Here is a 25,060-nt window from a genome sequence, read left to right as displayed (position 1 = left end):
CCAGTGCGGGACCGTGTTTGACCGTACAAACAATGCAGGTTACAGTAGCAGTGGTAAAGCTCAATGCACTTACATCAATTCCTCCAGTGTGTACTGTGGATCCTTACGTAGAGTCAAGAGCAGATTCAACCCTGAGCCAGTTGGGTGATTGTAGCTCAGGTCAAGCTCTCTGAGGTGTGAGGGGTTTGATCTCAAGGCTGACGCCAGAGAATCACAGCCTTCCTCTGTGATTAGACAGCCCGACAGTCTGTAGGAACAATCACATCATTCACTTATATAATTATCTTAGTTCTATCAGATATTCTTTTAAGGTACTGAATGATTTTAGTTTTATTATTGCACTCATGCCAGTTATGTATTCTTGTGATCCATTCCAGCTGTTATTATTCTGGGTTTTAGTACATTTGATACCACAGTTTATGGTTTAAATCAACATGATCATAAAACCTAGAGGAATTCAATATATCTGAATTTAATTACTGAGTAAATGTGGACTACAACGAAGAGGACTTTACATGCCCTGGCAGCAGTATATTTAATAATGATCTGAGAAGTACTGCCTTGTTCAATCAGCGACTGTCAAGTTTAGAACATGTTCTCTCAGTTATTGCTCTGTCTTAAGCATAGCTCAATGATGAAACAGCGTAGGGAGAGATTCCCCTGGCATCACAAATCATTAATTAATTTAAATTGTTTTAAAAGCATGGCTCTTTTTGTACAAATGGCACAAAAGAAAGAAATTCTAGATTCTATGTAGATCATAATTTTAACACAATTTACAAAGCATTACATTAACGAAATCTCTTAAATGTGGGGGACAGTATCTTTTACACTTACCCCAGTTTCTCCAGTTTACAGTAAGGATATCCCAGTCCATCAGAGAGCTGCTTCACTCCTGAATCGCACAGGTCATTATCTCTCAGATCCAGCTCTTTCAGCTTAGAGTGGTGAGATCTAAAAACTGAGGCCAGATCTTCACAGCAGTGTTCAGTAAGACCACACCAAGAGAGTTTAAGTTTCTCTAGTTTACAGTTAGAACTCCTCATTCCTGCAAAGAGCAACTTCACTCCTGAATCTGTCAGGTTATTGTAACTGAGGTCCAGGTCTCCCAGGGTTGAGTTCACTGACCAGAGAGCTGAAGCCACAGTTACACATGATTCAGATGAGAGATGACACTGATCAAGTCTGTAGAAGGAAATTAGGAAAATTAAGACACAATTGTAACTATGTTTTCCTTGATGATGCAATGCGATACGTAAGGATTATAATTGAGGAATATCCCCAAAAATGAATGTTCTGTGATGGTCTTAGAAAACAATACATTATCAAACAAACCAAAGAGCAATATAGGAATGCAGACATAGAAAAAGGGATGTGGAATGCTCCTCTGAAGGCAACTTTAGAAATTAACAATATTGGAGGACACAAGTGCAAGTCTTCACATTCTCAGACTGGCAAAACTGTCTTCTTCTCAGACTGTACAAAGTCCACTTTTTTGAGTGATATTCATATTTCCCATAACATATTCCCTATAACACCTGTGCCCAAGAAATTAAATCATAGGTCACACAGAATAAATTCTGATTTGCAGTGGGAATTTAATCTACTCTTAAAGTGACTCACCTGGCCTTCCTGCAGGTCCTCAGTACTGGGAGAAGCCTGTGCTGACCTTCTGTTGTTGTTTTGTATCTCTTCAGGTCAAACAAGCTTAGCACCTCCTCTGACATCAGCAGCGTATAGGCCAGAGCTGAACACTGGTCTGGGCTCATCTTTTTAGTGGAGAGAGTTCCCAATCTGCATTCAGTCTGGACTTCCTCCAATAGAGAGTTGTCATGCAGCTCACTCAGACAGTGGAATAGATTTATAATACTGTCTGGTGATGATTCCTCTGTAATCTTCCTCTGAATGGTTTTAATGGTCTCCACAGCACTGTGTTCTGTCAATTCTGAGCTGTTTTTGGTCATAAGGTCTTGTAGAAGAATCTGGTTGGAGTCTAGTGAGAGGCCAAGCAGGAAGCGGAGGAAAAGGTCCAGGTGTCCATTCTCACTCTGCAGGGCTTTGGTCACTGCACTTTGGTGCAGGTCAGACAGCTTCAACGTATCTCCTTCGCTTCTGGATTTTTCTGTGAGGAAAACATTTGTACTCTCTTTCACACATGAAACATGTGCATACACTGCAGCAAGATGTTCCTGAATGGTCAGATGCACAAAGCAGTAAACCTTTTCTCTATACAGTCCCAACTCCTCTCTAAAGATCTCTGTGCACACTGAAGAGTACTCTGAAGCTTCACCAACGTCAATGCCACATTTTCTCAGGTCATCTTCATAGAATATCAGACTTCCCTTCTCCAGCTGTTGGAAAGCCAGTTTTCCCAGTTTCATGATCATCTCTCTGTCTAATTCAGTCAGCTTCTTCGGGTTTTCTTCGGTGAGTCCATGGTACTTCTTGTTCTTCAAGCTAATCTGTGTGAGCAGGAAGTGTGTGTACATCTCAGTCAGAGTTTTGGGTATTTCACCAGTTCCTGCATCACTCATCATATTCTCAAGAACAGTGGCTGAAAGCCAACAGAAGACTGGTATGTGACACATGATGTAGAGACTCCTTGATGATTTGATGTGTGTAATGATTCTGTTGGCTAAGCTCTGATCACTGATTCTTTTCTTGAAGTACTCCACCTTCTGAGCATCTCTGAATCCACGGATCTCTGTGACCTGGTGAACAAACTCAGGAGGGATCTGACTGGCTGCTGCTGGTCGGGAGGTTATCCAGAGGAGGGCAAAGGGAAGCAGATTCCCCTTGATGAGATTTGTCAGCAGCACATCCACTGAGGTTGACTTTGTCACATCACAGCAAATCTCTGTGTTCTGGAAATCTAGAGGAAATCGACACTCATCCAGACCATCAAAAATTAAGAGCATTTTGACTTGTTCATTTTCAATATCTCTTATCCCTTTAAGCTCTGGAGCATGTTGATAAAGAAGCTGGATAAGACTGCAGTTTTCTTTCTTCAAATTAAGATCTCTGAAAGGTAGAGGGACTATGACATTTATGATATCTTGATTTGCTTTTCCTTCAGCCCAGTCAAGAATAAACTTTTGAACAGAGACAGTCTTTCCAATTCCAGCTATCCCCTTCGTCAGCACTGTTCTGATTTGTTTTCTTTGTCCAGTAAGTGTTGTAAATATATCATTGCATTTGATTGGAGTCTCTGTGGTGACTTGTCTCTTCGAGGTCATCTCAATCTGTCTGACCTCATGTTCATTATTGACCTCTCCACTCCCACCCTCTGTGATGTAGAGCTCTGTGTAGATGTCAGTCAAAATGGTTGATTTTCCTTGTGGAACAATTCCCTCTGACACATGTAGAAATTTATTTTTCAGATTTGTTTTATTGTCTGTTTGGACCTTTCTTAAGGAAAGAGCTGCATAGAGAATAGAGAAAAATAGAGAAATAGAGAAAAATTACTCCCATTGTAAATTCTGTTTTGCCAGTGCAATGTATTGATTTTGTTCTAAACTTGCAAACATCAAGCATCACAACAAAGCTGGTCAGATTTCTGCAAACAGTCCTAACATTACTGTAATCTGCCTTACCAACATCCAAAAGGTAAAGCGTAATCCTCAAAGCTCCCTGTTCTCCGAAGCTCTCCAGCATCTTCTCAACAACACCGGAGATGCTGAGATCCTCCTGTTGAGTTCCCAGGCACTCTGGATAGTTCTCACTCAGTTCTCTCTTATAGCTATTGAAGATGTCTGTCTTCATGTTCCCTAAGATGAGCTGCAGAAGGCTTGGTGTGTCTGGTACATTAGAAATCTTTAACAGACAAAAAGAGGTTACTTTGCCATATAATAAATACCCCATGATAAAATGGAATGAACATGTAAAGTGAACACTCACCTCCCTATACAGTTTACTGTGGCCTTTGTGCTCCTCCACTGCACAGACTTTACAGATGTCTGTCTGGTCAGTCTTACAGAACACCTCCAGAGCTCTGTGATGCTGCTCCAGGTCTCCAGTCTCCACACTGTGTGACCACAAAGGAAACAAAATATTATATCAACTAATGCATCACACTACTGATAATACATCACTACCAGTACATGCATATCTCAGAAACCTCTGAAATTATCATAGTGTTCTAATTTCAGAGTAGTGTGGACTCAATCTGCACACACAGGCTGCTATGTCATAAAACCACATCTATTACACACAAGACACCAGTAACTGAAGGTCAGTCTCTTCATATGGCTCGATCTGTTCACAGACATAGTTGCAGACATGCTTTCACATACAGAAGATCTTCCTCCCAACTTGTATTGAGCAACATAATACATGCGTATTCCACTTGTCTATGTCGCTGTGTCCTAATCTCATCTGTGAATTCTAATCTAATCCCTGGACACAGCACATGGAACAATGAAAACTGTTTTTGTCATACACAAGGCCATTTCAGTCCAGAGGAAGTTTATCAGTAATATATCGCAGGAAGTGGAAATCCAAAAACAGAAGTGTCCACAGAATTCACAACCAAGTGTAAAACATGAATGCAGCAGGATGGTCAGAGCTGTGTTCAAATCTATTGCACATGTATCCACACTACATGTAATATTAGAAATAAATTAGCTATGCAGAACTTAGCTTGTTAGATGGCCAGCATGTTAACAAGACTGCCTATAAGGTGAACAGTGCTTTCATAGTATTCTCTGACTTCAAGGTCCTACGCTGTTAAATTTCTCAGCACAGCCTTGTACATGTACACACAAAATAATATGGATAGTATAGTATAGTACTGTGTTTATCCTACTGCATTTATAATTTACACAAATCAGTCCAGACCTTTTGTCACTCCTTAATGGTTCCTGGCTGAGGTTGAATGGCTGTCTCATTGAGTCACTGCTCTTCATAGAGACACAGGAAGGTGTGGGAGACTCTGCTCTCTTCTTCTCATTTCTGTGGGTAAAAATTTAGCAATTAAACAGATCACAGACACACTCACACACACACATGTACATACTCACACGTAACCAAGCAAGCGCACACGCAAGTACGCACACACGCATACATGCACGCGCGCACACACACAATTGTGACTGGTATTTTTGTGTGAGTCCAAGCACTCCATCACTTCAGTTGTGATTGTAAAAGAAAAAATTGTAGAAAAAAAACATGAGAGACTTTCTAATTTTTCCCCCAAGTTAAATCGCACTAAAACCATCTATTCAAAAAAAAATCCTTTCTGGAGAACAGTCTCGTCCTGAGGCCACAAGAGCATATCATAGTTTTAAATATATTATTTAAACCGAATATAGCCATTGCAGTGTCCAGATAAAAATATAGACCACACCCTTTGTCACTCCTTAATGGTTCCTGGCTGAAGTTGAATGGCTGTCTCATTGAGTCACTGCTCTTCATAGACACACCAGACGGTGTAGGAGACCCTGCTCTCTTCTCCTCATTTCTGCGGGTGAAACTTAGAGATCAGTTCAGGGCTCCAACATATCACATGCACACATGCATGCATGTATACACGCACGCACACACACACACACACACACACACACACACACTCATCACTAACAAGTTATTTTGTATGAGTTCATGCAGTCCGTTATTACCTCAGTTATGAATGCAGTATAAAATTCTTGGCTAATTCTGCCATCCTGTTAAATTAACTGCTGCCCTCTAGAGGTCATAAGGTGCACAACACAGTTTTATGGGGTTTTTGGGGGTTTTTTTAAGTCAATAAAGCTATTGTATCATACAAGTCCTACAACATAATCACTAATGTCTCCCTTTCAGATGTGATTCAGACCTGTCACTTCTGCAGGGTTCTTTACTAAAGTTGAACGGTTGTCGCATTGAGTCGTCACTCTTCATAGACACACAGGATGGTGTAGGAGACTCTGGTCTCTCCTTCTCAGATCTGTTGGGGATTAATTTTAAACAAACATGTAACGTTACAAAAGAAGGCCTACTCTCCACACACACACACACACACACACACACACACACACACACACGATATCACAAAACAGCATCTGCACAATCTACTACTTCAGTTATGACTACACATTTAAGAAATCATTAGAGTAACACTACAGTACTGGACAAAATTTTCACATAAATAATTATCCTGTAAACAGTAAACATGTTAGAACTGAGCAGGACGCTTACCTCCGGGAATCATTGTCCTTCTCCTGTGAGAGGCCGCATCCATTAATCTCTTCAGGTAAACTGTTCACAGAAACTGCGTCCTCTTGTTTACTCTCTTGGGAGGCACTCATTTTAGCAGAAATGATAGGGCCTATGGGCGCGCACGCACGCACAAGGCCCGCGAAAAAGAGAAAGAGACTTGCCGTTAAAAAGAAATACTGAGATAAAATATTTAAATAGTGATAAGGTTTTAAAGTGGTATCTTCAAGAATTAAAAGGGAAGGTTATTTTTAATGCTGAACTATGGTTTATGCCGTTTCCTCTTCTTGCTTACGTAAGTTATTGCAAGGGCAGTTGCATCTTGCAATTAATGTTGTCGGAAATACGTAATGGTCCATTATCATTAAACGATTTTTTAATCTAATATTTTCCTATTTACCTTATTTTAGGCTGAATTTGGCGTCAAACTGGGTTCGTGTTGAAAGTGCGTCATCTTTCCCACGTTCCTCTCGCAGTTTTACTTTCGTTTTACACGGTGACGTACAAGGACGGGTTCCAATGAGCGCAGTTGAGTTTTATCTCCGTTGCTTCTAGCTAGCGTTGGGTTGGCTGAACGTCCTGTTTGTTACTAAACGATCCTATAAGCGCTTGAGTAGTCAGAGACAAACAACGCTATGCCTACCCTCCTGTTGCAACATGCTGGGATTAATATCAGGTATTGTCAACAGGGTAGTTCGAGGCAGCTGTATATGTGCGTTAGGAGGGGTGGAAGTTAAAATGAATAACTGGTGAAAATTCAGGTGGTGAAAATACACGTAAATTAAAAATGGAGTCGATAAAAATGTATGTGAATTGAAAGTCTGAATGATAGTCAATGTGACCTCCCTCATGTGACTTCGCTAATCACTGACAAACGCTAAGGTTACACAAAGACATTTCGCCTTCGTGCAGCATTCAGCCTTGCTTTGCAGATATTGCAAATGTTCTTTAAAGAGAACTCCTCCGGAACTCCTATTACCATTTTCCTGCTACACTTTCTTTTCCTGGATTACAGCCTTGGAGATGACAAACTATAACTGCTCAATTATTTAGGGTTTAGTGGTCCCAAGGTAGCAGCAAGCATGAAGGATCCCAGCTATTACTACTGAGAAGGGCCAAGGAAAGTCCGACACTAGGGAGTTGGTGTATTTAGATTGTTAAGCTAAAATTCACATCTAGTTTTTACTTTTTGAAAAAAAAAAAAAAAAACAAGTAATATTTGCCTCACCCAATCATCTGTTAAGTCTTTTAACAGTTAAAGGTTCTTAGACTCTGCTCGGATGTGTTTCCTCCATCTTCAGACATTTAAAATCTCAGAATCCAGTCTTAATTTTTAATGAAAATGTCAAATATACACACCTTTCCACCTTTTTATATTTATGTAACTAATGATGTCTGTAAAATGCGCATTTTAGAGGAAAAAACATCCATGAAACATGATACATGAGGCTGCTGTTTTTAGAATTCCTATTTCACAGAAATGTGTTTGTTTGTTTACTTTAATACATTGAAGAATGCACTGGCTTCTAGATAGATCTTTTTCCACATGTACTTATTGAAGCTTTTATAATTGAGACATAGTTCAATTCAGCATAGACAGAATGAATAGGAGTCAAGAGCAATGAAACTTAAAGTCTGACCGACTGAAAAAGATTACACACTTCTGTAACAGCAATGGAGTTGACACAGCTGTACTGTTTGGATAAAGATGGTGACAGATTTAAGATGTATTAGAGTAAAAGAATTCTAGTTTTGAGCTCCCTTTACTGAGACAACGGTTATTTACTGAAGAAATCACAACATGCATGATATTTTAAATGCATATGAAGTATACATAATGAATAATATAAAGCATTAAATATAATGCGATGTAATATATGAATTATAGGTAATATTTCACAATAAATCAGATTAAAGCTCATCTCTAGGGTTTATAGAAATATCAAATGTTGTGCACATGTGTGTTGTAGTGCTTTTTATAAGTGTCTGAACTATCCACCTACTTGTATTGACATACCTCATGCCTACTCAGACATCAGCACTACTAAGCAGAGCCTAGCTGGCTGCAATAGGCACCTAAAGAATTAACTTGACCTAGGCAGACTAATGCAGAGAGGTAGGATACTAGAGTCAACTAGATGTGTAACGGTTATACAGACTATATTTTGTAGGGAGGAGGTTCTAGTTCAAGAATTCACAAATGACCTTCTGAGGCCTAAAGGGATAACATTATGTCATTAGAGACCAGTTTCAGCAAATGGAAATCAAACAGGTGAGTGTCACAGGAAACAGTTAAGTACACTGTAAATATTAATTAAAAAAAAACAAAGAATAACAATGATTGACCAGCTGACTGAAGCCTGGAGAAAGTAACAAAAACAAGGTCAGATTGTCACGTCTCTCAAAAGAGGCTGGATGCACATGCAGATCAATTTTTCTCTTTATTTAAAGTAACAAGAATTTCCAAGACTTACAGACTCCAGAACAGAACCATGGCAGAACAAGAAAACAAACGTGACCTAGAGGAAAAATCCAAACAATGCCAACACAAAGAAACAGGGGAAACCAAGGAGTACTTATATCAAACTAAACAAGATACAACTAACTAAACACAGGTGAGAACAATGATTGAACAAAGACTAAACAGGACTGAACCAAAAACTGACAGAAGGGGGGGGGGGGGGGCGCAAGAGAAGACAGTGAAAACAGAACCCAGACGCAACACTAGAGGGACACTGGAGACAGAGGGACCAGGGCGTGACACAGATGCTCCCGACTATGCAACCAGATTACTAATCATGACACAAACTACAAAGCAAAGCAAAAACAATGAGAAATAATGTTAAACATCACGCTTATAATGATTTGGTCACCCGAAAGCCACACAAACACAAAGGGGCATTCACAAATAATTTGTTTAATAGACTCATACACACACACACACAGACAGGCATAGGCACACACACACACACACACACACACACACACACACACACACAGTGTATGCACTCATATCTTTTTCCCTGTGATGTCCTCCCATGCTTAAGGTCTATCCCAGGTGGCACAGAGTCACTGTAGAACCAGGATAAAGCCCAAACCCTGCATAGAGGGGCTCAGTGAATGTTGTGTGGAACGTGTACAGGAGGGTCAGCGTGTCATTGAAGATGCTGTAGAAGGACAGATTGCCGGCAGAAGAGTCTAGGAACACTCCTACTCTGTTAGATGCAGGAGACGGGTGGAGTTCAGCAGTTCTCTTGCCGTTCTGCCAGAATCGAAAGCTATCACTCTGGCAAATTAGGCCGAAGGACTTGTCATCCTTTCCCATGGAGCCTGTTTCTCTATCTATACTCTTATAGGCAACTCCTATGAATACATTGTCTCCACTCTTTTTCACCTCCCAGTAACAGCGACCGGACAGAGCCTCCTTACAGAGAATTTGGAGATGACGCTTAAATCTCTCAGGATGATCAGGATATGGCTGTTCCGTTAAAGTCCGTGTCACTCTCCTGTTTCCATCATAGAGACAGAGCTGTTTGTGTGCTGTGTTCTGGTCCAGTGAGATCTGACAGGCATCTGTAAAGGAGATGGGATGGATGAGGGATTTCCAGGGTCATTAAGCAGTACCATTACTGATGCTCAGTGACAAGGGAATGGAGAAAAACAATGTAATGAACCAGCCTTGATGCCAGTGGCCATCACTGTTAAGATAACAGGTAAGCTGAAAATTCTGAACGCTTGTACTGATCATATTAGGGCTCACATTTTCTTGGTCCAGGTTTTATCCTGCACTCTCCACCATGGTCCCATCTGTAGGACAATAAGAACAGACAGATTGAGTAAAAGACATTGGACTGAAAGTGCGCTGTATCGGTAGGTATCAGTAGCCGAACATGCTTACTCCAGTTTACAGTTTGCATCCTCCAGTAGAGCAGAAAGCTGTTCTGCTCCTGAGTCTCCTGGGTGATTGTAGGTCAGATCAAGCTCTCTCAGGTGTGAGGGGTTTGATCTCAGGGCCGAAGCCAGAGAAACACAGCCTTTCTCTGTGATTAGACAACCCGACAACCTGCAGAGACAATCAGATCACAGCTCCACTCAGTCTCTGAACTGGATCATCAGGGTAGTTGTGATGAAGGTTGAGCTCACAGACCAGGATTAAAACAGAAATGAGAAGATAGAGGAAGTGAATGGTATGGATGTAAAACTGCATATTTGATGACAGGTGAAAGTTACTGTCACAATGGTTGTACTTTTTACTGTATGTGCAACTCTTATAAACAACTGCTGACATCTAAATGTGTGTAATTATGAATTTTTGATAGGTTTCACACAGTGCAAAGGTAGTTAATGTGTATCCATTTGAAATGGACACATAATTGTATCCCCTGTGACTACTGTAGAGAAGAGGCGTTCATCATTTGCATTTTTCAAAGGACAAAACACTACTTACTTACTAACTTAGGCATTGCCATGGTTAATTCAGAACAATGTTTCACTCATCTGCTGTTAAAAAAATACATGTTCCTGGTAAAGAACATTTTACTGAGAACTAGAGGTGTAACAGTTTTGTACTGGAAATGAAAACTGTGGTTTGGTTCACGGCATGTGTGGCGTGTGTAGTGAACTGTGGATTTCCTTTTATTTCACTGAATCATTTTTTTTTCTAAATATGATGCTAAATCACAGTGAATGCATTTTTTAGTAAGGAGATCATTCTATACTATTTGCACTTTTGATCATTATGAATAATATTAATCCTAATTTGAAGCCAGTCAGCTTGTTTTTGCTAGAAAATATATCCACTGTCCTCACCATGCAATGCACTTGTGCTTTAACTTAGGAGGCAATTGTTGCAGCTTTAAGGACAGTGTCAAATGAGCAACTATTTTAAATAACAACAAAATATAGTGTTACTACTCATATCATAAATAATACAAGTTTTCTTTCATTCTAATTTTTTTGGAGATCTTAATTACTGTTTATGGTAGACATGGTCTTTTTTGTTATATTTGTATATTCAAAGAAAAAAATGAAAGAACTGTGCTTTGAGAAGGCAAGATTTTCTTTCAAGACAAACCATGATCAAAACTGGATGAACCAATACACCAGAGCACAATGTGAGTTACTAAAGTGATATGGGACTGCTCTTACCCCAGTTTCTCTAATTTACAGTGTGGATGCCTCAGTCCAGCACAGAGAACCTCCACTCCCAAATCACGCAAGTCATTGTCTCTCAGATCCAGCTCTCTCAGTGTAGAGTGAGGACATTGTAAGACTGAAGCCAGGTCTGCACTGCAGCCTACTGTGAGACTGCACACACTCAGCCTGTGGAAAAAATATTCCAACAGATTTCACATATACATATACATATATACACACACACACACACACACACACACACACACACATACATATATGTATATACACATATACATTTACAGATACACATACATACATACACATATACATATACACATAAATATACACATACAAATACACATAAATATACACATACATATACATACACATACATATACACATACATATACACATACATATACATATACATACATATACACACACACACACACACACACACACACACACACACACACACACACACACACATATATATATATATATATATATATATATATATATATATATATATATATATATATCACATTTACAGATACATATACATATACATATACATTCACAGAGACATGCTACTCACCCCAGTTTCTCCAGTTTACAGCATGATTTCTTCAGTAGCTTAGAGACTGTCCTCACTCCTGAATCTCCTAGGTGATTGTAGCTCAGATCCAGCTCAATCAAGTGTGAGGGGTTTGATCCCAGAGCTGAGACAAGAGAGGAACAGCCCTCCTCTCCAATTACACAGCCTGCCAGCCTACAGAGACAATCAGACGGTAGTTCAGTCTCTGTGTTGGACTTTCTGTGAGGTGTGATAATTGTTGAGGTCACAGAGCAGAGATTATGAAGGAGGGCAGGTGGTTGGACGGATCAACCGGAAAGGCTTAAGTACTCAATTTGTACAAGTTACATTGTGTAAGTGGCTGGCACAATTTAGAATTTCAACAGAGCACTTCTTCCGAGCAAATTCTTCCAAGTATTGTGTTAAGAACGTAAAAAATGGTCATTGACTGTATGCTGTCTGACAGTTATATTTAGTTTGTGTGTTTTGTTTTCTTTTGTTTTTAACAGCATTGGTTATGTCATCGTTTCTGTCCAGTTGCTATGCTGCACTCAAGAAAATTTTACGACAGCATCCTATAATTCTGATGTAGGCACTATTTCCAGTTTGGATGACTTCCACCTCCACAGGTCCCACTATAAAATGTAACTGGATGAGAAATTTCATAAGTTTTAGCAATGCACAACTGATTTAACTAGACCTTGCAGCTTGTCTGTTTTACCCTCTCTCTCTATGTGTTCCAAAAAGTCAAAGACCTCTCTCCAGAGCCACCAGTAAACCTGTCACTTCTCTAAGACATCTTCACCACATCCCACCATGTTTGTCACCCTTTCATCAATCCTACAACTCCTAAGGAGGCAAACCAGCTCACTGGGACTGAGAGAAGACCATACCAGGTTACGCTCATCTCACCTTACCACTGTGCAGCAACGACCCTATTGTTCTCACTACCTATTCTGCCAATCTCACATTGCACAACCAGTTGGGGGGCTGAACAGTTCAGACACTGCTAAAATCAGGGAGTTCCATCACACGGTACACCTAATTACTCCCACCCCTGGCTCACTACGGCACACATCCACCCACCACCCAAGACATCTTGGGCACCGATTAAAGTCAATCTACCTGTGCAGCTAGTCTTTGGTTAAGATTATCCCTGGTTCAAACCCCAGTGAGCCAAACACAATCTGGCGTGTTAGCGTCCGCTTCCACTCGCCATCCATGGAGACAAACATCCAGAACGTCTACCAACGGTGCATTGTGTGTCAGAGGACCACCCGACAACAGCCATCTGGTGCCACTCATCCTCACTGAAATTCTCTTCAAACGGATCAGCCTGGACCTTATGGGTGCTCCCCTCTAGACTGCCCAGAAGCAAGCTGGGCTCATAGAAGTGTTGCCTGGGCAGACTGAAACTCAATACGTGGGCTTCAGGGACAGATGAAACCCCAGGAAAAGATGGTGGGGACAATGCAAAATTACCCAAGACCCCTCATAAAAAAACTCAATGACTCTCAAAAAAAATCTCGATGGTTATTCAGCTTTGTTCACACTTCAGGAAATTCCAAGTGCCTGATCATCTGAAACCTTGTATGATTTCCCATTGATATCAAGCACCCGTGTGAATTTTGAATTCTGCTAAAAACAGATCTTCAGTTAATAGGGATTCTGATTCCGGTCCTCATCAACCTCAGACACTGCTAAAGCAAACCAAATTTAATCAGAGATAGAGAGCCTTCTATAGTATTATGCTGGATTCTGCTAGTATGCAGGGTAAAATTCAGGGCAAGTTTGGATTCCCACTGATTTTTTTTTTATTGCTAATCGCAAATAGCGGCATTTCCCCAACAGTGTAAATTCCTTAAATGCGAAAATCTGAGTCTTCTTACGTGCATGTACATGTATCCACATAAACATTACCCACCTCAGTTTCTGCAGTTTACAGTTAGGGCTCATTAACCCAGCACAGATCAGCTTCACCCCTGAATCTCTAAGATCATTGTAGCTGAGATCCAGCTCTCTAAGGGGTGACTTTGGTGACTGAAGAGCTGACACCACAGTTTCATGGAAGTAAGGGGACAGGAAACATTTAGACAATCTGTTGGAAAGAATGATGAAGTTTTCAAAAGTTTATACACCACATTATAGAGTTCTTTACAACACCAAAATTTACTAACAGAGGGTTCTCCAAACCAGTTTTATGGGTTTTTTTCCTATTACATGAGTAAGTTTTATAACGCTTTCATGAAACATTGATGATGAGATTTCAAACAGCAAATTGGAAGCTTTTGCAGGGAGGGATAAAAAGTTACCAAAAAAATCAGAGCTTCCCTCAAATCAGAATTTGCTAACACATTTGGATACATTTGTATATCGCAGCCTGACTGAGGATCAGTGCATCAACATGTTAATTCAAGACAGGGCTAAACAAATACACAGAGAGTTTCTAAAACATAAGGGAAATTAAAGAGCAAATATGAATATAAAGTACAATATAAAAATCATAATATAGGACTACAAACTATAATATAGAGTACAAACTACTTCTTAATCAGCATAGGGTCATTCAGACTCACATGGTAAACTACGGCTTGCAACTATTGTAAATATCATGACCTGCATGAAATGGGAACACCCCTCAGCAGTGTTTCACTGTCAGGACATGGGTTTGTTTGGATATGCGTCAATAACATTCCTTGTAAACACCCATACCATAGCCTATAGGACAGCCATCACAATAGTGATATCAAAGGAAGTACCATCCCATTACTGACCTCGCCCTCCTGCAGATCTTCAGCACCGGGAGCAGCCTCTGCTGCCCCGTTTCTGATGCTTTGTACATCTTCAGGTCAAACTCATCCAGCACCTCCTCTGACATCAGTAACATATAGGCAAGAGCTGAACACTGGTCTGGCTCCAGCTTTTTTCCTGAGAGAGTTCCTGATTTGAAGGCAGACTGGATTTCCTCCACCAAATAGTTGTCCTTTAGCTCTTTCAGACAGTGGAACAGATTGATGATCCTCTCTGGTGATGATTCCTTCCTGATCTTCCTCTTTATATAATCAGTTGTCACTGCAGGTCTGTAGCTTCTCATTTCTGGACTAGTTTCTGTCATAAAGTCTTGGAGAAGATTTTGGTTCTGTTCCAGTGAAAGTCCGAGAAGGAAGCGAAGGAAAAGGTCGAGATGTCCATTCTTACTCTGTAGGGCTTTGTCCACTGCATTCTGGTGCAGTTTAAACAGTTTCAATCTGTCTAGATCCACTTTGTGTTTTTCTGTGCTGAAAACATTTGAAGTCTTGTTTGCCAAGGAAACATGTGCGTGCACTGCAGCAAGATGCTCTTGAATGCTCAGATGAACAAAGCAGAAAACCTTGTCCCTGTACAATCCAAACTCCTTTCTGAAGATCTCTGTACAAAGTGAAGAGTACTGTGAAGCTTCATGAATGTCAATGCCACAATCTCTGAGGTCCTCTTCATAAAATATTAAATTTCCCTTCTCCAGTTGTTGGAAAGCAAGTTTTCCAAGTTTCAGAATCATCTCTTTGTCTGATTTAGACAACCTCTTAGGGTCTTCTACTGTGGCTCCATGGTACTTCTTATTCTTCAAACTGATCTGAGTGAGCAGAAAGTGTGTGTACATCTCAGTCAGAGTTCTGGGTATTTCAGCAGTGCCTGCATAACTCATCATATTCTCAAGAACAGTGGCTGAAAGCCAACAGAAGACTGGTATGTGGCACATGATGTGGAGGCTCCTTGATGACTTGATGTGTGTGATGATTCTGTCAGCCAGGTTCTGATCACTGATTCTCTTCCTGAAGTACTGCTCCTTCTGAGGGTCACTGAACCCACGCATCTCTGTTACTCGGTGAACACACTCAGGAGGGATCTGATTGGCTGCCACTGGTCGGGAGGTTATCCAGAGGAGGGCAGAGGGAAGCAGATCCCCCTTGATGAGGTTGGTCAGCAGCACATCCACTGAGGTCGATTTTGTCACATCACAGCAAATCTCTGTGTTCTGGAAATCTAGAGGAAATCGACACTCATCCAGACCATCAAAAATTAAGAGCAATTTGGCTCTTTCATCTTCAATGTTTTTAATCTCTTTCAGTTCTGGAGCATAGTAATGAAGAAGTTGAATAAGACTGTACTTTTCTGTCCTTAGATTGAGATCTCTGAAAGGTAGAGGGACAATGACCATAATATCTTGATTGGCTTTTCCTTCAGCCCAGTCAAGAATGAACTTCTGCACAGAGACAGTCTTTCCAATTCCAGCTATTCCCTTCGTCAGCACTGTTCTGATTTCTTTGCTTTGTCCAGGCAGCGTTTTGAAAATGTTATTATATTCGATTGGATTCTCTTGAGTTTCTTGTCTCTTCGTGGTCCTCTCAATTTGTCTGACTTCATGTTCATCATTGACTTCACCACTTCCACTCTCTATGATGTAGTTCTCTGTGTAGATCTCATTCAAAAAGCTCTGTTTCCCTTGTTCTGGCAGTCCCTCTGAGACTAGCTGAATTTTTTTCATCAGGTTTCCTTTATTAACTTCACTGATTTTTATTATTGGAAAAGCTGGATAAAAAAAGAATTAAGTCACTTAAGCCACTTAAAGGACTACGCACAATATTTGTTATGAATCAATTTGCACTTTCTGAACTACATATCTGTCATCTTACCTCTAAAAATACATAAATACATAAAATAAAAGTGATCAAATGTGTACAAATATCTGTAATTTCTCAGTCATAGGTAATATTCTAGTCATTTCGTTTATAGCAATCATACCAATATCCAGATAGTTCAATGTGAGCCGTAGAGCTCCCTGTTCTCCAAAGCTCTCCAGCATCTTCTTAACAACACCAGTGATATCTAGATCCTCCTGCTGGCTTCCTAGGCACTCTGGATAGTTCTCTCTCAGTTCCTCCTTATACCTATTGAAGATGTCTGTCTTCATGCTCCCCAAGATGAGCTTCAGAAGGCTTGGTGTGTCTGGAACATTAGAAATCTTTAACAGAGAAAGAGAGGTTATTGAACCATATTATACCCCTCCAGTAAGAATAGAATAACCATATAGAGTGAACACTCACCTTTCCATAGAATTTACTGTGGCCTTTGTGCTCCTGCGCTGCACAAACTTTACAGATGTGTGTCTGGTCAGTCTTGCAGAACACCTCCAGAGGTCTGTGGTGTTGCTGACAGAATCTCTTCTCTAGGTCTCCAGTCAACTCCACCAGTGTGTGTCCCTGCAGTGCTGGTATTGTGTAGTGTTGCTTGACATGGTTCTCACAGAGGGAGGCAGGGCAGGTCAGACAGGACTTCACAGCTCTCTGCTTCAACCCAGTGCAGAAATCACAGGCCACATCTCTACGTCCAGTGTAGCAGTAGTCTGGGTGAACAGGACAGAACTCTTCCTGGTGGACTTGATTTAAAGGTGACTCTGTTCTCCCCTCCTCATGTCTGGAGGTAAGCAGCATACTATAGTGGAATTTACATAGTAGATGTTTTGGTTCAGTGTAGTATTGCTGACTCGAAGTTCAGTTCCTGGTATCCCTTAGACCACGTTTTTCTTTTACCCATTTAGGTAAAACTGATGAACATTTCAATTACATTTATTTATATGAAATAAATTGCTTTTGTGCACATAGTCGAGAGGGACACACTAATTTAAAAACACTAATTCAGCAGTTACATTAAACATTTATTACTTCTGTAAAACAAAAGAAACTCAAACACTTTTAGTTCTCTCAACCAGGAACTATCTAGAACTATCTGAATTATTGTCAAAGTGTTTAGTTTAGTTCTTAGCTCACATATGGATGAGAAAATCTCTATGGAACTCTATAATGTTTTTACAAAATTATGAGGGTTTTTTTCTGAAAGGTAAGAAAGTCCTCTTTCTGGCCAAAATGTTTTACAGGATGGCACAGACTTATTTACAGATACAGCTGCTAAAAGCATACCCGCTGCATCATCAGTCTGAGAAAGTATTCACAATGACAATAGACCAGAAAAAACAAATTTTTATCTCTGATGTTTGAGGGTGAAGTGCCAAAACATTATGCCATATAAAAAGTTGTTTGACATTTTTGTGCGATAACACCCCTTAAGAGAGAATGCTTAATGTAACAGCCATATTCTCATGTTTTCTGTAGTGGCCAGTAAATGCTGTTGATTCATATTTTTTCTTGAAACTTGTGAACATTTAACACCACCTCATGTTACAACGGATCAAGAATTTTGGGGAAAGTTATACCATTTCACTTCCCTTATTTTTGCCTCAAGATGTACAATGTGAATGTTTTCAACCACTTAAAAATTACATTTATTTTTTCAAACAATGATGACTGTCTATTTATGTCACAATACATTTTGGAGATACATGCACATGTGTACACTCATTTATATGAAATTACATCTAAGACTGGTTTGTGCAGATTAAAATATTTTAAACAACATATAATATTTTAGTAGGATATCTGTCATGCCTCCATGTCCCCTAGCAGTAATTCAGCTATTGGTGCACATTTTTGCCAGTTTATTAACTACCATCTGATTGAATTATGTGTTGCACTGGTTTTCTGTTTGCCTTCCCTTTGTTCTTTAACGTATAAATACCCCGGTTTGCCCCTTGTTCAGCTGCAAAGTCTTTCGCTTGTTGTACGAGACAAAGCGCTTGTTTTCTGTGTAACTTCTTTGCCTTATTCTAGCTCTTGGCGATTTCCGTTTAGTCTGTTTAAAGTCATTGCACAGTTATTTCCCTTCGTTACTTCGCTAGTTCAAGAAATCCTCTGGTAATAAAGGCCTGTTCTGCACATCCGTCCAGATTTTGCATCTTCACACGACAGCATTTCACCAAAAACTACTTTCATAAACTGCAACCTAATGCTGTATTTGGAATGAAAACATGACAGTTTTATATACTCTTTCAGGCCAAAGTAGACAAAGCAAACTGAGCATTATGGAATCCACACAGTTCAGACCTTTCGCCTCCTCCACGAGGCTCTGGGCTGAAGTTGGGTGGAATAGGCATCGACCAATCACTCTTCATAGACACACAGGATGGTACTGAAGACTCTGGTCTTTCCTTCTTATGTCTGAGAATAAAACACAGTGACAAATTTTTCATACTTCAGTCAGATTACATCACAAACACACAGACATGCAGACAGTGAGATATGAACTGGGATGTAGGCATCATTACATTCAACATGTCTAAAAGTAAAGCAAAAGTAAAAAAAAGCTTGATATGAAATGTGATCACAAACGTTTCCATCAGCTGAATTCATTTAAGTGTTCTGTGGTAATACGCATCTCAAATACGAGACAATAACTTGACATTACAGTTAATTTAAACAAACCATAAAATAAGAGTAATACATGCTTTTAGATCAAACAATATATTTTAGCGGGATTAACGCATTGAATATTACAATTCAGTATAGTGTCACTAACTCAGAATTCACTCTCTGACAAAAAGCAGATAACGTGTTTTTGTGTTACTTGTTTATGGATGTAATTCATTACTGAAAACATTTCAGTGACATTTGTGTTGGTGTAGTACACTGATTTTGTGTCAATATTTCACAACATGTCACAATCCATTTTAGATTTGATATTCAATTATCCAATTTAATCTAAGACTGATCTGTACAGACTGATCTGTACAAACTGAAATATGTTAAATATCTTGTATTTGGAATGGAAACAAGACAGTTTGTCAGGCCCTGTTGCTCTTGTTCCCCCTCTAGTGGTCAGTTTTAGTTAACTTGTCTGTTACTTCCTGGTTTCTTTGTTCAGTCTTGTTAGTTCAATCATTGGTTCCACCCACTTTCAGTTAGTTCAGCCTTGTTAAGACTTGTATAAATAATCCTGGTTTTCCCCTCCTTCTCTGTGTGGGAACTGATGATGTTTGCCTTATGTTATGTCAGTTTCTCTGCCTGCCTGCCTGCCTGAAAACCTGAATCTGCATTCTGTAAGTTCTGTAGTCTTTTGTTATGTTTAATGTAATTAAAACAGAACCTGACCTGCACATGCATCCAGTCTCTTTCACCCAGCGTGACATAGTTTTATATACTCTTTCAGGCCAGAGTAGACAAAGCAAACTGAGCATCATATTATATCAAATCTACACAGTTCAGACCTTCGGTCTCCTCCAAGAGGCTCTGGGCTGAAGTTGGGTGGAATAGGCATCGACCAATCACTCTTCATAGACACACAGGATGGTGCTGAAGACTCTGGTCTTTCCTTCTTATGTCTGAGAATAAAACACAGTGACAAAGATTTCATACTTCAGTCAGATTACATCACAAACACACAGACATGCAGACAGTGAGATATGAACTGGGATGTAGGCATCATTACATTTAACATGTCTAAAAGTAAAGCACTGATATGAAATATGATCACAAACATTTCCATCACTGTTCTGTGGTAATACGCATCTAAAATACGATACAATAATTTGACATTACATTCAATTCACACAAACCTTAAAATAACAATAACATATGCATTTATATCAGTCAGTATATTTTATTCATGCATTGAATATTACAATTCAGTATAGTATTACCAGGCCAAAATTTACTCCCTGACACAAACTGGACAAAATGCTTTTGTGTTACTCATTTATGACTGTAATTCATTTCTGAAAACATTTCAATAACAGGCTGATCTGTGCAAATATGTTGAATATTATAATTATGTTAAGAAATATGTTAAATATCTTGTATCTGGAATGGAAACATGATAGCTTTATAAACTCTTTCAAGCCAAAGTAGCTGCAGTAAAGTGAGCATCATATTATATCAAATCTACACAGCACTCACCCTTTATCTCCTCCAAGAGGCTCTGGGCTGAAGTTGGGTGGAATAGGCATCGACCAATCACTCTTCATAGACAAACAGGATGGTGTTGGAGACTCTGGTATTTCCTTCTTATGTCTAGGTGAAAATACAAAAGTTTCACACTTCATTCATACCGCATCACAAAGGCACATGAAATGTAGCATATGAGATCAAAAACACTCAATCAGTAGTAGCATGAAACATTTATTACGTAAGTATTAAAGTGTTTGGTTTAGCCCTCAGCCTACAAATGGAATTCGAAAGTCACTACTGGGCATAATGGACTAAACACCATTCTGCCCATTAAGCCAGACATCTCAGTTCTGTACATTGCTAAACCACACACCTTATTGGACGCTATTCACCAGTCATTATACAAAGTAATAACTGACTATTACACAAAGCCATGGAGTAAGAAGGTAATGCTTCAGATCTTACAACTGTATCAGGTTCAGTGTTATTTCACTGGTTTTCTCACCTCTCGTTATCTTTACACTCCTGAGGGGAACTCATCTTAGTGACAGAACCCGGTTCTTTGCGCTCTCCTGACGGTTTAATTTCAAAGTCTCCTTACGTTCTCCACATACACTCAATTCGCCTCCCCTTTACAAACAAGCCTAAAGTCATACGTGGACATTTGTAGACCTGAAAGAAAGAAAAATCTTTATGCCCCCTGGAATCGTCATTGCGAGAATTAAACATTTGAATTTTCTCACACAGTACACACATATGACAAAGCAGACACCAAAGCGACAATACGAATCATCATTCCACATAAAAACTGTAAAAGAAGTTATGGGTAGAAGCTATAACTCAGTATTGTGTGAACAGAGAGAAAACAACTTCCTGATCTGCTTACCCGACTTCCTAAACATGTCTCCACAAAAGAGGAGGGATTTGATCTTTAAAGGGTTCACAAATATCCATGAATACGTTGTTTCATTTCGGTGGAGTTTATCTTCCAACTCACAAAATCGTTTCGACGTTTTACGTGTACTGCGCCTCAAACTACTCTTCCATTTTTACAACTCAAGATATCGTCAGCGGTGACGCTGCTGTAGATCCGTGATGCGTGTTACGGCTGCGTCTGATAGTACCAATAACACAAAGACACATTGGACGAAAGCTATTTAAATGTGTTTCGACAGAGACAGTACTTCAGTTAGCCTGATCAGCTTTACCTGTGTTATTTTGGGGGATTTTTTACCAGGGATCTTTCGACCAGGAGGCAAGAAAGCTTGTATCCTGTTACTGAAACGTAGGCTTGTTTTGGTTTCACTTCTGCTCCGCTCACCCGCTCACGCATAACATGAATGTACATTGCATTTCATCAGACAAAGAACAACAATGAAGAGCGTGGAAACCATGTAATTAATACATATAAAATGCAATGTCAGGGTGAGAGAGAGAAACTGAGTATGCTCTGTCTTCGAGGTACAAGGAACATTCCTACTGGGAACATACCCGTTTCATGAATTTGGCAGAACTTTTGAAAACATAAACTGATATTACATCAGATCAAGAACTCGAGAGCGTTAGTGCTCTTTGATTAATCTGAGGAATAGAGATTTATGACTCGTTTTGTTGTACGTGTAACTGACGTGAATAAAACTTTGATAGTTTTTGACAGAATGCCTGTTGATGATATTTATTCTTCAGCTTTATTAACATAGTTCATTAGATCACAGTAATAGATCTTACTGATGCATATAATCTGTAGATTACAACGATTTACTTCACCTGTTCCCTTTTTCAGTTTACATATCAAGTTGTGAAAACTAAATATTGATAATACACCCAGAAGTGCTTTTTACTGATACGCTGTACAGCATGCAGTGTGGTGTGGAGTTAAGCAGGTTTGTTTGAGATGTTCATAAACACCTGTGTAACGACCACAACACTTGATACCGATCTACAAACACAACATAACTAGAGCAGAAAAACAGACACACGACAGAACAAAAACAAGGTTTCTCTGACAGATTAGACATCTGAGACAGAGAGACCTACAGCCATCCTCACTGGCTACATGATTTTGGGGGAAAACAGAATGTAAATATAGCCTATAACACAATTTCATTAAACTCTTCTAGCTAAGAAAATCCATCTAATTGAAAGAAAACATGAATAACTTTAAATGTTAGTTTAAAAGAATTTAAAAGAACAGTTAAAAGAACCAGACAACACTCTCTCCTGTGAACAAACTCTACAATATCAGCTTTCTGCATGTTATCAGTTCACTGGGATGAACTTTTATTCCAAAATGTATATTTGATTCATGACAAGATGGTGTTGATATCAGTATTTATTAATACACAGTTTACACAGTAAAACAGATTCCATAAACTCACCTGAAGATCTGAAGATCATTTTTTACATTAAAAATATCTTGTTTTTTTACCATTTGAACTCCTTCTGGTTTGGACCGGTTAGTTCTTTTTAGAAATCATTAACTTATAATCTTAAATGAACAAAAACAGTTGCAGACTTTAAATTTACACAGTTTCCGACACACAACAGACACACAACACTGCTCATCTCATATCTCTCCCTTTTTTTTATCACACCATAATTAATTATCACGCTGCTGATTTGCTAAAGAAGAAGGCGCGTTAGAGCAAGGAGAGTCCTTTTTTTTTTTATGACACCCTAAATAACATAATTCATGTGCTGGTTATCAAGCTGTTGATTTGCTGAGGAAGGTGTATGGGACCAAGGAGACACCTACAGTGTGCTGGGATATGGACCTCCAGGAGCAACACTGGAAAACCATTTGACTGACGTGTCTCGTTATCCCATTTACAAATACTTAAAATTCCTAAACTCATACGGCCGTCTTTCCAATCCATTTCTGATACATGAACAAACAACTTGGTTCACAGCATTCTGTCCAGATGGCACAATCCCACCAAGCAGTTACAGCAGGGTTTTAATATATCACGCTGGGCATCGTAACCGCTTCATAACCGCAAATTATAATCTTTATTCTGTCTTTCAACTGAGTAGCTTTAAACAATAACACTACACATGGCAGTGTTATCAGCAAGGGATGATTAACAAGCTCACACTGTTTAAAGACTTTGTTTAACGCGCTTCACACAAAGACAGCTCAGAGGAATCCACCGTGAAAGGCACTGCTACACAAACACATATGATAAGACAGCTGTAAAACAATAAAAAAAAAAGGGACTTTGAAATTATGAACTAACTGATTGCTTTTGTGCCCATGTTGTTATTGTTATTTCACAGAGATGATTAACTAAGGATTAATATTTCAAAGAAAGGGCCAGTACTGATTCCCAGTAGAACAGAAGAAGAGGAAGAAGAGGAGAAAAGAATCTACTTTGACAATGAGGGTTTCTGCTGCTTTACTGCTGTTGCTGAGCTGTAGTTTGATTAAGGGACAGAAACTCAGTGGGACTGACATCACTCAGACTCACAACCAAGACAGTGAGAGCAGAGAGAATGAGATTGACGTCGGGAATCAGGAAAATTCACCTTCAGACACAACATCCACCCAACAGACCTCTCAGCCCGACATCCACTCTGTACTGAGAGAGATGAGTGTGATGCTGACGGAGCAGAGAGTGGAGCTGACACACACCAAGACTGAGATGGCTGCTATGGAGACCAGACTCCGAGCCAGTGAGAGTCTAGTGGAGGAACTGAAGAGACAGAATGAAGGTAACAGATCAAATAGTTTGTAAGATATGAATGAACATTTTAATGAGAAACGTCACAACACCTAAACAATGAAAGATGGTGCTTACCCTATGCCACAGAAAAAGTTACGTTTAAAGTCTAGGTGAATCGTAGCATCATTCCATGGATTTGTGCTGTGTGTTGACATATTCTATCCTGTATGGATACTCAGCTCTAGGAACTTCTCTGACTACTATGGAGACCAGACTGAGAGACGGTCAGAAACAAGTGGACGAGTTAAAGAGACATAATGAAGGTACTATATCTGATGGTTTAGAAGCTGTGAATCTACATGTTAATAAGAGACATCTAAAGACATACAAAAGTGAAAGACAGCGCTTACCATGTGCCATAGAAAAAGATGAGTGTAAAGTAGGGATGAACTTTAACATTATTTCATGAAATTTGTGCTGTGTGTTTACATATTCTGCCGCGTGGGGATCTGTGTGATTTCAGCGGACAGAGTGCAGCTGAAACAACAGGCACAGGGACTACGACAGCAGACAGAGGAACTACGAGAACTGAAAAGCTGGTCAAATGTCACAGACAGTGAAGTGGAGAACCTGAAGAGGGAGAACCAAGGTGAAGAGAACTTCTGTTCTGATGCTAT

General features: G+C 39.6%; 2 protein-coding genes across 2 annotated transcripts in view; both read right to left on the bottom strand.

The window, feature by feature from the left end:
• Positions 1-6,294, bottom strand: part of LOC115806444 (NACHT, LRR and PYD domains-containing protein 3-like) — a 31,216-nt gene extending 24,922 nt beyond the window's left edge. Inside the window, exons 1-9 of the mRNA XM_030767141.1 lie at positions 6,175-6,294; positions 5,813-5,923; positions 5,345-5,458; positions 4,837-4,950; positions 3,898-4,024; positions 3,594-3,813; positions 1,624-3,421; positions 838-1,185; positions 74-247 (exon numbers count right to left, since the gene is read on the bottom strand). Coding sequence (XP_030623001.1) covers positions 74-247; positions 838-1,185; positions 1,624-3,421; positions 3,594-3,813; positions 3,898-4,024; positions 4,837-4,950; positions 5,345-5,458; positions 5,813-5,923; positions 6,175-6,284 — 3,116 coding nt within the window. The 5' untranslated portion in view covers positions 6,285-6,294. The remainder of the gene's footprint in view (positions 1-73; positions 248-837; positions 1,186-1,623; positions 3,422-3,593; positions 3,814-3,897; positions 4,025-4,836; positions 4,951-5,344; positions 5,459-5,812; positions 5,924-6,174) is intronic.
• Positions 6,295-9,206: 2,912 nt separating this feature from the next.
• On the bottom strand, positions 9,207-21,312 carry LOC115806443 (NLR family CARD domain-containing protein 3-like). Its single transcript, XM_030767140.1, has 13 exons — positions 21,227-21,312; positions 20,731-20,844; positions 20,043-20,156; positions 18,883-18,996; positions 16,990-17,377; positions 16,688-16,907; positions 14,680-16,474; positions 13,830-14,003; positions 11,927-12,100; positions 11,341-11,514; positions 10,091-10,255; positions 9,953-9,999; positions 9,207-9,765 (listed from the first exon to the last, which is right to left on the bottom strand). Exons 1-13 carry the CDS (start codon positions 21,259-21,261, stop codon positions 9,242-9,244), a joined length of 4,038 nt encoding a protein of 1,345 aa, XP_030623000.1. The 5' UTR covers positions 21,262-21,312; the 3' UTR covers positions 9,207-9,241.
• Positions 21,313-25,060: the final 3,748 nt, after the last annotated feature.

This window comes from Chanos chanos, chromosome 3 (genome assembly GCF_902362185.1).
Source record: "Chanos chanos chromosome 3, fChaCha1.1, whole genome shotgun sequence".
Lineage (NCBI taxonomy): Eukaryota > Metazoa > Chordata > Actinopteri > Gonorynchiformes > Chanidae > Chanos > Chanos chanos.
The sequence above is the reverse complement of the archived record's forward strand: the minus strand, read 5'-3'. Positions and strand labels throughout refer to the sequence as shown.